The 14,088-nt window shown below is 40.8% G+C and overlaps 1 protein-coding gene across 6 annotated transcripts in view; it reads right to left on the reverse strand.

Moving 5' to 3' along the window:
- IKZF2 (IKAROS family zinc finger 2) overlaps positions 1 to 14,088 on the reverse strand; it is a 120,330-nt gene that overhangs the window by 15,831 nt on the left and 90,411 nt on the right. For 5 of the 6 annotated variants that reach the window (XM_074829737.1, XM_074829741.1, XM_074829739.1 and 2 more), the window contains 2 exons: positions 8,209 to 8,346; positions 702 to 845 (listed from right to left, as the gene is read on the reverse strand). In XM_074829737.1, the coding sequence (XP_074685838.1) occupies positions 702 to 845; positions 8,209 to 8,346 (282 nt within the window). The remainder of the gene's footprint in view (positions 1 to 701; positions 846 to 8,208; positions 8,347 to 14,088) is intronic. The other variant, XM_074829740.1, reaches the window with a different exon arrangement.

A 14,088-nucleotide genomic window follows, 5' to 3' on the forward strand; every position in this document is an offset into this window, starting at 1 on the left:
TTTAAGCTACAGCTCAAACCCATACTGTCTCCTGTTAGAAGCTGAACAATTTTAAGATGTCAAGACACAAAGCAAAATATGAATTCTGGGCCTAGGATTCTAAATTTGGTAACCAAAAGTAAGCCAGTGCTGTTTTATATTCATGCGTTAATAAGGTTATTGTGTGCAGAACGCTACACTTGGAGCAAGCACTTCTTCCAACAGAAGTGATGTGATTTTACTTCCTCATGCCGGTATTATCAGGCCAGTTGTTGCCAACTCTCAAGAATTTAATACAAGTCTTGAGATACTTGTTGTTTGTTTTTTTAACACACACACACATACAGAGCCAGATAATTATACGAGTCTTAGGTTTTTTTTGCTGGGGCAATGAGAGGGAAGATGACAAGTTTAAATCTCAAAAGGCCAGAGAAAAGTTAAAAAAAAAAAACAAACCAGCCTTAAGGCACAGTAAAAAGCTCAAGATTTTCTAAGCCATTTTCATGATCCTGGGGATCTCACTTTTGAATTCTCTGGGTTGGTAAAATTAATTAAATAATTTTCATGATTTCTTGCTTTGATTTAACCATCTCCATTGTTGTCCCTCCCCATCACAACCAAGTTCTGAGTGCGCTACTTTTCCCTTTGTTCTTTTGGCTATTACAAATGACAAGTAACCTACCTACGCACTAAAAATAATAAAAGGCGTATTGCAAGCTTACCCACAAACTTCTGTGGGGTGGAGCTTTTACGCTTTCCCATGTTGCTTGTCAGCTTCTCTATAACAGCAGGTCTCTCAAAAGGCACCAGAGAAATATTGTTGTCCATCACAGGCTCTTGTTCCTTACAATCTTCCATAGGAGGTACTACATAAAACCAAAAAATCGTATCAGACAAGTCTGGTCTACACTTCACAGACAACACAAATCATTTGAGCCCTGCTGATTGCGCAACAAGTGCAACACAAAATAAAGCAAGGTGCAAGAACACACTGGCCATCAAGATAGCAATCACCTTTAAGCAGAGCCACGTTTACAAAATGCCTCTCTTTAGGAGCCTCTTACTTAGCAGAAGTCCAACTTTAAGCATGTATTAAAGGACTTGTTTTGTTCTGAATGCTCAAGATCCCCAGTGAGAAGGGGACACTTCTGAAAACTCAATCTGTAGATGACATTTTCTGTTATTCTCCCTTGTCACCTGTTGTCAATGTAACTTTTTAGTTAGCATTCTGTGTGTATTCCCTTAACTTCACGCTTATCATACAGCATGTTATTTTCTTTTCATGCTAACCTTAATGACTAAAAAACATACAAGGCATTGATGACCTGTGTTTCCTGGGCCTGGCTGTGCGTTCCCCAAGACAAAGGCTTCCTGAATGAAGGATCTGTTTGTTCAAGCATGTTTCCTCTCTATACACGAGACTGTAAAATCAACAAACACTGTACTGGAATTACAGGATTAACATTGCATGGAAATTCCCTTCAGAATCAGTCGCAGAAACTATAAATTTTTTGATTAATATTTTATTCCTTCAAACACAGACCTAAAACCAACCTGTGAATGCAAGTCTTCTGTGTCTATCCTCCCACTTCTTGGGATCAGCAGGGAGCATTCCTGTGCTAAATAGGTTAGGGGAATGCTCATCCACTGTCTCTGAGATGATAAAAAGAAATCAGTGACCCCTTCTGTCTTTACTCATTTCACTCTTCATTGCTTGTCGGGTTAAGGACTAAGGTGCTAGAGCAAAAGAAGTATAGGAATTCCCCAGGCTCCTGACCAGGATAGCGACAGACTTGCACAGGGTTTTATGACTTGCACAGGGTTTTATGTCACTTGCTGACATAGTGATTCACTAAATGCCTACAGAGCACTCTGATTTTGTCCAGCGCCCTCTTATAAACACCAAGAAGAGTCAGTGGTACCGTGCTGCAGATCAGGCCCAGAGAGTCTGAGTCATTTGCAATATATGTCAAGTGTGACTCCACCTGTAGCTCTGCTGCCATGAATTTAATACATGGCTTAATTGTCCTGCAATCATCTTCAGACGGTAGTAAGAGACACTTGAGAAGGATCAGCCACTAGTTCATGTGCTAATGGGATGGTAAGGTGTAAAAGATTTTTTGAGAAGAATGGATGGCCAGAGAAATAGAAGCTAGGATGATCTTGCACAGAGTTCCTACAATTTGTAAAGCGAGCAACCCTTTGTATACTCTGTATTAGATAAATCTTCCAGTGAAGTGCAGGTGGTATTACAGAGGTAGCAGAGAAGGGCTGAAACCCTTATCTTCTGCTAGTCCTCCTCTGGTCTCCCACTATAGCAGCCTTCCGTGTCACAGACACCTTCTCCCATTATGTGCCATAAATGAACACCACCAGCCTACTTTCCTCCCAGGTAACTTTACTACCTTTAGGATCCTAATATGGAGTAATCACTCCCCTGTTCTTAAACATGCAGCTGTTTGCTAGCACATAATATATGAAAAATGGGGTGATAAAAGCCTTGTCTTTGCCATCTTTCTAGTAAGGAAGAGCAAATACCAGGCAATTACAAGAAAGAGTATCTGCTCAGGTGAACTTCTAAATCCAGACATTCATAATAAGAAAACATGGCAATTTATTCATTTGATTCCATTTGTGCCTCTGCTGCTATGGAAAGCTGAGTACTTTGAGGCTCAGAACCTACCATATGCTATAAAATGATTTACTCTGCTGCTTTTTTATTTGTACAGGATGCTCCCCCTGAGAAACACAATGGTTTCTCATTTACAAGGCAGTCCTGCTGGCATCAGTGAAAGAGAGGAAGAAAAAGCGTAAATATGAAATGAATCTAATGTTGCAACAAAATGGGATGCAGTGTTCAAGTGACCTAATTAATGCCCAGTGCAGACTAGGAGGTCTGGAATACTTTAATAACTAAGGCTAAATTTTTACGGTTATTTAAATACTGTGGTTGGTCAGGAGCTATCTTTACTAGTTCTACTCAAGTATTTACTGAGGAGATTTTTGGGAGAAAGGAAAGATTATGTCTGTTGATTTTCACTGGGAACTGGCATCTGACTGTCCTTTTGGTTTACCAAAAACGAGTGTATGCACGCACACTCTGTGTGAAACCCTGGATCCCTGCTCCAAGGCGACAGCCATCCTCACTGCGATGGGCCTGGTTTGCACACAAGTGCTACTTCAAGAATTTCCAGCCGTTGGTGTACAGAACACACGAGGCTGGTGGTGGGGACCTAGGGAGGTGCAGAGGGCTCTAAATCCCTCCTAGGAAGACTTCCTAAAGGTATGCTAGCTTTGTAGATCTGTACTTACCCATAAAATCAGTTGAAAACCTCCTGATTACTTCCATAGCCATCTGAATAAGCCCCAAATGCAGTGACATTTGTATGTCTTATAACAATTAAGTAATAATTAAATAATTCTACTGTTGGGCATATGCATATAAAATTTCCTAGACGGAATTTGAAACCTTTCTTCCATGAAAAATGAATAGTGCTAAAAAAGACATCTGCTCTTCTCTAAGTCAGGCAAAAATTCTGCTTGGACTCCTTTTAAAAGAAGTACAATCATCACCAATAAAAACATTTTCTTTTCTATCTTTCCTGCTGCAAGCTCTTTTTCCCACCTCAGAACTCAACTCTATAATCCAGACCATGGCTCTTCTGCAACAGAATCACTGAATCATGCCAATATTTGTGTTGTGATGGGAATAAGTTACCGGAATGTGTTTTGTTATGCAGATTTCCTGGGAGAAGGGAGAGAGAGAAGTAGTCTAGTTTCTGGAACCATTTAAATTGCATGCAAAACCAGACCAAACAGGTGAGATGTCACATCTTAGAAACCCAAGGAGTTACGCTAAAGATCACATTATCAATTCTAGATACACTAATTTTCATTTCAATTTAAAAAATGTACAACTAAAGGGCAATCAGCCCAGCCTGCATAATTTCTTTTTGGGGAAAAACAAAATAAAAAAGAGGAAAAGCAAACCGATCACACACAACCAACAGTTATCACAAATCAGCTGCTCTGTGGTAGAAGCTCATGTGTACACATTTACTCTGCGGTAAATGCAATTCCTTTTTTGTTGTATTTCATTGTACTTCATTCCCTTGGTAGTGGGAGCTACCGAAGAACAGCTGACATGTTATAACTAGCTTTGATACAGCAACTCATTTTAGGCTGTGAACCTATGGCCTCAGCTCAGAAAGGCTTTTTACTTCTAAAAGCTCACATTTTAGTAGGCTTCTGTTCAGGGATATTCTTAACCAGCTATCAGGGTGTGCTCCTGGATTGCCCATGCAAACATTCACCACTTCTAACACTGTTAATGTCCTCAATTGCAGTTAACACCAAATGTTGTTTCTAAACCCAAACTCTCAATGCACAAACACAGATGATCTTCAGAACAAAGACTTTATTTTCCTGAAGAGACACTGGTCTTTCAATCACACTGCTCAAAGTGGCTATCTTTTCATTTCTGCTTCTTAATTTGTAAGAAACGACACATACTATTAGAAAAGTTTATGCTGTTTCAGTGAGGAAAGAATAGGGAAAAAAAGAAGTAAAAAAAATCACCCAGTGTGCATTTTGCTGATAAATACTTTTGTGTGCAGACGACAGACACTGGGCTAAGTCTCAGCTGGTATAAATTAGTATTACTCCATCAACCTCAATTTCCTTTCTTAAGCTCACAATATTGCTATTTTAAAAAAGTGTGTGTGCGCAGAAAAATGACAGGAAATATTCCCATGTACCCTGGTGTGAAGTCTCCTGTGGGACCAGCATTTTAATGATGTTTTAAGCAACTATGTAAGAGGGAAGGACACAAGTCCATTGTGTCTTTTCTGTGGAGCTGGCCTTTGAGCCTTGCACTGCCTAGGGCTAGGCTTCTTTCTCCTTCTAAAAAGAGTATCCTTCTGCACCCCAATTTAGGAATGTCCCTAGACTTTTTTGCTTTGTGGAGATGGAGAAGAACATATAACTGGGTGTAAACCATAGCTAGTCTTCAACACTTCTCCCTGTTTCTTCCCACCAAGGTCACGTTCTTGGCATTTGGAGTCTGCCACTTTTGCCACCCCCAACACACTGTGCTAACTAGGAGACCGCAGACTAATTTCTACCTCCAGGGCCAGCGCTGCTTAGCCGAAAATTGCCAACAACAAAGTCACTGGAGCTGTCTTGCAGCAGCCGTCGTGCTGAGCAGGGAACAGGAGCTAGCCACAAGGAGGGGCAGCTCAGCAAGCAACCGGCACCCTGCGAGATGATGCAGAGGGACCCAGAGACTTGTACATTCCTACCCACACACCGAAACTAGCCCTTCTTCCCCTCCTCTCGCTTCCCCTTACAACTTTAGTCAGGTGATCTAGCCATCTGCAAGACAAAGATAATTGAAATTAAAGGCCTCATCAGGCCACTGCGTAAGCATCCAAGTAGATGTCTGTAGCGTGCCTATAAAAACTGATCAACTTGAGCACAATGCTTGAAAAAATTCCAAACTCTCCAGGGGCTGCCTCCAGTTTTCCAGAACAATTCATGTCTGCAGAAATAATTTAGACTGATATTAAGTGTTGGCCATATTGGTGGAGACCCAGCACAGCTGCCTGCATCCTTAAAGCAGGATGCTGGTAGGGATAAGAAAATCCCCACCTCTATCTATTCTGTGCATACTGGTGAAGTTGTGACCAGGAGTCACACCAAAATGCATTCAGAGGCTTCAAAACACTCAGCAAGGAGAAAATACTGAACAAGTATTTGGAAAGAGAGTCAGAAAAACTTAACCCCAGTGTGATGCAAAATAAACCAATGATCAAAATCTCCAAAGCATACACTCACTCATCCTCAGGAGTACCTTTTCCATGTGTGACATGGGAGAGAAGGAAACAAATACATTTTTCAGGGTTAGACTAAGACCTAACTTTAAGCTGAGTAATCATTTCTATGGTCTTCCCTGGTGTCTTTATAGTCCCAGGAGAAAGGACTTTGCTGCAGACCTCTACAGGTTGGTGCTGATGACCCTCACACTCCCATGCTGAACTTCACGGGTGGGAGTGACGCTGGGATGTGAAGTGATATTTATTGCTGGTCCCAGTTGAATTTGGAGCTCCCTGTCGCTGCCTGTCCTTGCTGTGCCCTCGCTAAACAGCTAAATGAAGACAGAAACAGCTAAACAAAGACAGTGGATCAAACATCCCCTTAAACATTCACCAGGGGAGATTTAGACATATTTGCCCAGAGGAGAAAGAGGCACTAGTTGAATTCAAAGTGCTGTTTTAAGCTAATTTTGTTGAGAAAAGTGAAGTGGTTGTGTGAACATTTCTATTTTAAGCCCAAGTAAAGTCAGTCAGGCTGTAAATAAAAGAACTGTCCACATGGGGTTTTTACTGGTTTAACTTCCGTTGGTAGAAAAATCAATGCAAGGTCAACCATTCCAGCTTCTTTGGGTAGACAAGGTTAAGGACTTACTCTTCCTGTCATAGCATTAAGCAGCTTAGAAAAAGCTTTACATTTCCACAAAAGTTCACTACCAACAAGAGTAAACCTAATTTTAATAAATAACTGAATAATAAACCCAGAAGTTGAGTAGAATTTGGGTAGATCCTCCACAACGTGACCTCTGAAACCTCCTGGCTGTCATAACTCTATCAGTCTACTGTTATTTCCCTAGGGAAAGGCTGACTGAAATCACCATCCAGCTGGTTAATAAGACAGGCACACCCTCATAGAGTGAAGAGGGTGTATTTTGTTGGGAATGGAGTCAGTGGTTAAAATCCTACTATCAACTACGTGCTCCATCTAGCAGAGAAGCACACAACAGGTACCTGCAAATAGCAAAGCCCTGAGATCAGTCTTTCTGCTGACTTTTACAAGTGTAAAGTCAGGTCTAAAGCTGATAATCACTAACTTTAAAGACATTGAAGTCATCCATTACATTTTAAATGTTGATTGTAGTCTCCAGGGTGTCTACAGAGATAGTAATTACTTAATAGAGCTGTATGAACATTTTGGCAATACATATCAGATATATTTAAATGCCTTTATAGGATTAAATTGTTCATGGAAAAGTACTCTTCAAAATTTTTTGGTAATTTCTTTCACCAAAAAATAGCCCATATTAGAAACACCGAATAGATTTTATTTCAGCTTGTATTTTTAGGTTTTTAGAAATGACCTTTCAGAACTTATACGTAATTAATTTGTAAATGAAGCCATATGACTCCACTCAACACGGTAAAACAAAATGGAAAAAAAGAGGAAATGTTCTTTCACCTTTTCATCTACCTACAATCTAACTTTCTGGTATTTTTAGATATATGGCAGTTTTTAATCAAAATGGAAAACATTTAATTTTTATATTTTCTGATTAGTAAGAAATTTTAAATCAAGTACCAAACATCTAAAGACAACTTTTAAAAGTTAAGAGATACTCGGTTTTAGAAGAGTTTCCGAAAGACTAGTTTTGAATAAAATTGTAACAATTTTTGGACAGCTACCATTTAGTATTTAGTGCTACAGATAAGCTTACAACCCTCCAGTCCAAGACATTATGCTCACTATCCATACTAATAGCTACAGAAATTTTTGAAAACAAATTCATGGAGTTTGACATTTCTTGCTTTCAACAATCTTTTTGGCAATCTTCAGTCTTTATGTATATTAACACATGCAGTGTTAGTTAACATATTAATACTAACACATGTAAATGCATATAAACATTTTTTTTTGGTTATAATGACTTTCATCAACACTGTTGAATTCCATTCTGCTCTGGTGATTTTTATATCTATCCCTTCCTTTTTTTTGGATAAAAGAAATATTACAGGGAGTAGAAATAATGACTTCTGAATACGTCCACCATTCTTATCTCTTGTAATTACCAGTCACTATCAGAAAGGAAGGGGAGGGGAATCATACATTTCATACATGGCTTAGTTAATTTTTAGGGTAACTTCGCACAGATGACTTCGCTTTATTTTCATGACTGCATATTTATACATACTAAAAAGTGAAATACTGACTTAATAAATAAATAAAATCAGCAAAACCATTGCTGTTAAATTGGACAGAGTGAGGATTTTACCCATCTTTTCTCCTCCTGCCTATCCGAGTATAAGCAATCTATAAGATGGAAGTGATGCAAAGCTGAAAGGAAGGAAGAGAAAGAGATGGAAAAAAATCCGCAAGAGATGCTGCAAATCCAAGAGACCTCAAGAGGCAGTTTCCACCCACCATGGTGACTCATGACCTGCCCGGCAGCCTCCATACTGACATTCTGCAGATAGTTGTGGCAGCGTTCCTTGTGCTCCTCCAGCGAACTGCGCTGCTTGTAGCTCCGGCCGCAGTAGTTGCACTTGTGAGGCTTCCCCACTGCGGAAAGAACAAGAGCATCAGGTCAAATCCACTGCAACCCACTTTTGCTATCAAAATCACACCTTTGCAACAAACAACTCTTGCGATGGAAAGACACCCAAGAAAGGTTACTCAAGTCCCAGACCTTTTTCCCAGCCCCATTTTCCCACCACACACACCTCCTCCCACCCACCGGGTACTTCGCCCCATCCGTTTTTCACACTAACGCGCAGATTCATCAGAAGGAAAAAGAGGCGGACTTGTTGGTCGCAAAGCAAATAAACAGACGACGAGAGAGGAAAACAAACCAAACAGCTGAATCACACCCCAGCACTGCCTGTGTGTCACCAAGTCTCGTGGGAAAGAAACTTCTGAGACATTTTGCCCATGGCACGAACAGTTGCCTTCACAAAAACGAGTTGCCCCAGTGGCCTAATTCTGCTCCCAACTGTGGGGAAACCCATTACATGGCCCAGAGGAGTTGTTCTTTCATTGAGAAAACTTTGCCAAAATTACTAAAGGGAAAGTTGGAAAATAAAAGACAACAGAAAGTAACTTTGGTAACAGCACTGTTACAAGCCAGAACCAAGCTGTCAACAGTAATTCAGAGATCAGCTAATATTAAAATATATATAATATAAATATATAAAAAATATAAAAGGCCATAGGTACAATGAAAATCAAGCCAGACAAATGCAAGACGTAACTCCAATTTTTTAGGTTTTTTTGTTTCACTCAGCAGCATTATGAACAAATGGCAAATGCCTCTTAATACATGCAAAACCTGGCACCAGATTCTCATAAAGTATATCCTTTTCATAGCATGTCATTAAGAAACCACAAGAATGGCCTAACCCAAGGCCAGAAAGCTAGCCAGAAGTGTATTTTGCCAAGCTGTGATAATAAAGGCTTTTAATATAATTTAAACTTGTAGAACACGAACATTTATTCTCTAATAACTAAAGAGCTATTAAGTCAGTACTGCAAGTCTAGTAAAACACCATCGGCTGTGATTTTCAGAGCTGGCTAAGGGATGGGGAAGGCCAAACTTCTTCCAGAATTTTGAAAATCTTAGGTAAGAATTTTAGTTTCCGGCCAAAGAAATTAAGAACATCCTCTGTTGGATACTATACATGTTTCTATTGGGTTTGTCCCAATACAGAAAGCTTTTCATGGTCATTTATTTAATGAAATCCAAGCTGCACTAATTGCAGCCAAAATGCACCGTCACTACTCGGATGGGAAAATGCAGGGGAAACTGGGGAGGACACCTGTAGCCCATAGGAAGCTGGTCAGAGGGCTCCTTGCATTGGGGCTGAAGACCCAGAGTCAGGGAAATTCTCTGGGGCTCTGCAGGACTAGCACATACCACAGTGTGTGCCCCACATCACCCATATAATGGAAGATGAAAAAGCCTGAGTCTCCAGTATCAGAGCTGGTCAAAAAATTTCAAATGTTTTTGTCCCAGAAAAGATGGATTTGATGAAATGAACACACTTGCAGAAAGTTTCTGTTTTTCTCAAAAAGTTTGTGTGTAAAGTTCAGTGACACAACCAAGTCTTCCACTGGGGGAAAAAAAGCTGCTTTTAATAAGCATCCAAACTGTGGATTTATTTCTCTTTACTTAGAGATAAGGCTCATCCTCAGGAAAGTATTGTGTCTTTATTTTATTTTGCTCACTAACTTACACTGTTGCCATAACTGGTGCCGATACTGGAAATCTCAGTGGAGGCCAAGCATGAGGCTCATTACCATTCCCAGAGTAATTGCCCTTGATGTGAACGATCTGTATCAAGTCTCAGCTCTTAAACATAAACCAGCCATCTCATTCTGGAAGCACCTTTAGGAAAACACACTGGCGGCTCCCTAGGGTGGAAAGACTTTTATCATCACCATTACGCTGCTTCATCATGCATCTAGATGGCATCCATGTCTGCCAGACTGACACCTTTATTAGAAGCTAAGTGAGTCAAAAAAAAATGAGTCCAGTTAACTGGATCAAAAAAATCAAATACAGTTGAAGGGATTAAGTTAACCGAGCTGAAGCAGGGCTGAATTAGCCCACCCAGTTTTGCTACACAAGTTTATCGAGATAAAGTGTAAGACAGAAGGGAAAGGGATGACTGCTTTCAGCTATTCAAGGGGCAGCTACAATTAATTAAATATGTTATCATTTAGCACAGAGAAACATATTCTGCTACAAGCTCACTGTACAAAATCAACAATCAAAAAAAAGTTTGTATTACACTTCTTCAAATGGTTGCTCCCTGCATTGCAAAAATTTCAGAAACACAAGGCTGAGCTTTTCCAATGATATCTAGGATAGTCAGCTACACAAATTCCATCAAATTTCAAGGTTCATAGAGATGATAAAAGCTAATGATAAAGGTACCATTTCTACAGGCAATATGGGATTGGAGGAACATAACTCCCCAAGGAAAGAAATACTCCAGCACACACGCTCCTTCCTCTGGGGAGAAGATAAGAGAATAAACAACACGTGACAAATGTTAGTCATGTTGCCTAATACACAACGGGAAGCTGCTCAGACACAACCATGAAGAACGAAGTTTATGAGCTCCAGTTGAGTAGGATCGAATACAACTCCCTTGGGTTCATTTCCAAATTCTGTTCCCCCTGCTCTACAGATGCAATCACATCATCGCCCCACATGTGAAAAATCTGATTTATACTACAAAATCACACAAAGTGACGGTGACTTGGGTTGCAATGCAATTGATAAGGTCAGACCACAACGGAATCAGTTCTGATAGCAGCAGTTTGTGTCACCAGCAATTCTCACAACCCATTTGGTAAGAGGTGCAGCTAGCTGAGGTAGCAATTACAGTCTGGATTTTAGAAACCTTGTTGTTGTGACAAATGTCACGTCATTGAAATAGCTGCAAATTTCCCCTCATATTCTCAAAGTAACTAATGTCAAAAAATATATATATTTTTGGATGTGAGCGTTGCCAGTGGGTGTACATTTTTCCATATTTTGTATTACGCAATAAAAAGCTGTAAAAGTGTATTAGCGAATTCAATTCTGGTGATCTCCTCAACAGCAGACTTTTTTCCACATAAACCACTGTATGAAACCACATGACTGCCAAGAGAGATTTCAGCCTTTATCAAATACTGTATAGGAGGTAAACATTAATAGCCAAAATTTGCCCCTAAAACATGTGGCTTGCACTACTGGGCATGAGCAGTCTTGGTCTATAGACCACTGACTTGAAGGCAAACAGTCTAACAGTGCTATGGCCTTCCAAAACCCTCTCCAAGCACCCACTAAAGGCAGCTCTTTCCACCATGGAGCCATTTCCACTGTGAAGTCACTCAAAAGTTTGGCTCAGGTTGCTTGGTACGAAGCTGCCTTCTCAGAGATCCTCACTGAAGACCATGGTACACAGACATCACATTCAGCGTTGTATGCAGCCGCCACTGCCAACGGTAGCGGGACCCAAGCAAAGTCAGTTTGGAAATCCCTGGTTTGGGGTAATTATTCCTTCATCACCTTCTCAAGGTAAGCAATCAGATAAAAAATTACCATCACTCATTCTCATAGAAATGACACAATACAGTGAATGCAAACAAGCCCAAAATCTTGAGAAATCTTCAATCTGTTGTTGAACTGGGAAAGACCAAGGCACTGGGCAAAACCCAGCAGCCATACCTATGAAACAGCTAACTTGAAGAACATAAAACCCCACTTTATATTTCTTGCTGAAATGTCAGAATTTCCACGCGTTTAAGCTCAGATTCGTACGGATGACAACGTGGCACAGAAAACCCACAGTGGAGTCTCAGCCTCAAATGGAAAATATTATGACAGTCACAGTGAAAAAGACATTTAAATTTGAAGTACAATTTTTACCATGAAACAGGTAAACCGCTCGTCGAGATTCACAGAGAAACGGAGTTTCCTTACGAAATTAAAATGCTCATGTGGAGGGAGGAGGGGGAAGAGGAGGAGGAGGGCATAAAAGGCAAGGTGTTTCTGAGTTAGGAATACTTTGAGTCCTGTGGGTGAACTTTGATAGCTGAGAAGTCTGCGTGCAGTGACAATGAGATGGTGTAACTCTAAGGTCAATATTCAAGACAGAAAGCAGACTTGGGCCTAGGGAAACTTCTTTAAAGTCATAAAATAAGGTCAGTGAAAGAGAAAGAGCCCGTAAGGCATTCACGCAGCATTTTGTTCTCAAAAGACATGGGAGTGCATAGCAGAATATAAAGTAAGTCAAAGGGAAATAACAAGGCATCCCAGGTAATACCTTGCCATAAGCATATAACAGCTTACAGAACAGGTTAAGAGCAACGATACACTTTGCTGAGCCAAAATCCTGTCTCCATTAAGACCAATGACAAAACATTCACCGATTTCAGCAGTCAGGATTAACTACTCCCACTATTTTGGGTACCACGTTCTCCTCTGCAGCAGCACAGAGCACAACTCCTTGCCAGCCACCTGCCCGTGTCCCGAGTCCCTGCGACAGCTCAACCGCTAACGTGACCAACTCATCCAGGAAAGTGCATTACTACGGCCGTGTGACGTAGGTCAGCACAATCCAAGGACTAGAGACTTTGCACTGAGCTTTGTACCAGACTTTTATTACTTTTGCATTATTGCCCCATCAGGACCTTGGAAGGGAAGCCAGCCAGGATTTCTGAACTAAGTGGCCATCTGACGTAGCTACTTTCAGTCTGAGAAAGTTCCTCTGATAGTAGTGCACTGAGCACAACTTATTTCTATAATATCTGAAGTCCTACTTGGCCCCTATCACCCCGGAGTTGGAGGGAACCCCAGCACTCTCCAACTGAAGCTTTCTGAAGCTGCATTGAGGAAGTTAAAATGTTCTTTTGGGCTGATACTCACCCCTATTAGTGAGGTTGCAGAATTCTCTGTCACAGTCATAACACCAGTATTAATTCATTATTTCTACTTTCTTCCCTAAAACTGGAAGCTGCCTGGGAGAGGGGAGCTGTTCTGCAGTCACACAGTGCCTACCACAAAGCAGCCCTTTGCCTTGAACAGGACTTATCACAGTAAGATCAGTTCTAACACAGAGGTAGGACATATTATTAAGGTGCTGGGTTGAGACTAGGGAGCATAGGGTTCAACTCTTAGTAATGCTACAAATTTTGTGACTGCAGGCAAGTTATTCTGATTTCCTGTGCTTCAATTATTCATATGTATGATTAAGGTAATAATTCCCTTCTTCACAGCATGTAAATGAATTCATGCACTTTGTGAGATGCAGAGGCTAATTTGGTGAAGCTCACACAAGAAGGTAGACACAGAAAAATACGGCCCATATCTCCACTGAGAAATTAAGGACTTAATAATACACTGTGATTTTATTAGATATGGGAGTGAACATTAAAGAGCAGGAGGAGATATTTGGGATGGCACAGAGTGGAGGATCAAGCAGGAATAAGAAAATCAAATCAGAAAAAAAATAAGTGGCATATGAGGCAATTTGCAGGCATGGTGTCCTTTCAGGCCGTGAAACAGTCAGCCCAGGGAAATGTAAAATGCCCCTGAGCCTGGTGACATTTAACACCATACAGGACAAAAAAAGAGAGTGTGCAATAGTCACAAAAAGGTGGATATAATAGCTGCTGCGGTCCTTCCCACCTCCAGCTTCCCCAAGCCAAGGAAGCAATTGTCAGAGCCAAGGAGGGCCAAGGCGGGCCAAGGCAGCACTGAGGTTTCGGCAGGAGGGCTGAGGCTGCAAAGAGGTGACACACAGTCCCTCC

This window comes from Strix aluco, chromosome 6, assembly GCF_031877795.1.
Source record: "Strix aluco isolate bStrAlu1 chromosome 6, bStrAlu1.hap1, whole genome shotgun sequence".
Lineage (NCBI taxonomy): Eukaryota > Metazoa > Chordata > Aves > Strigiformes > Strigidae > Strix > Strix aluco.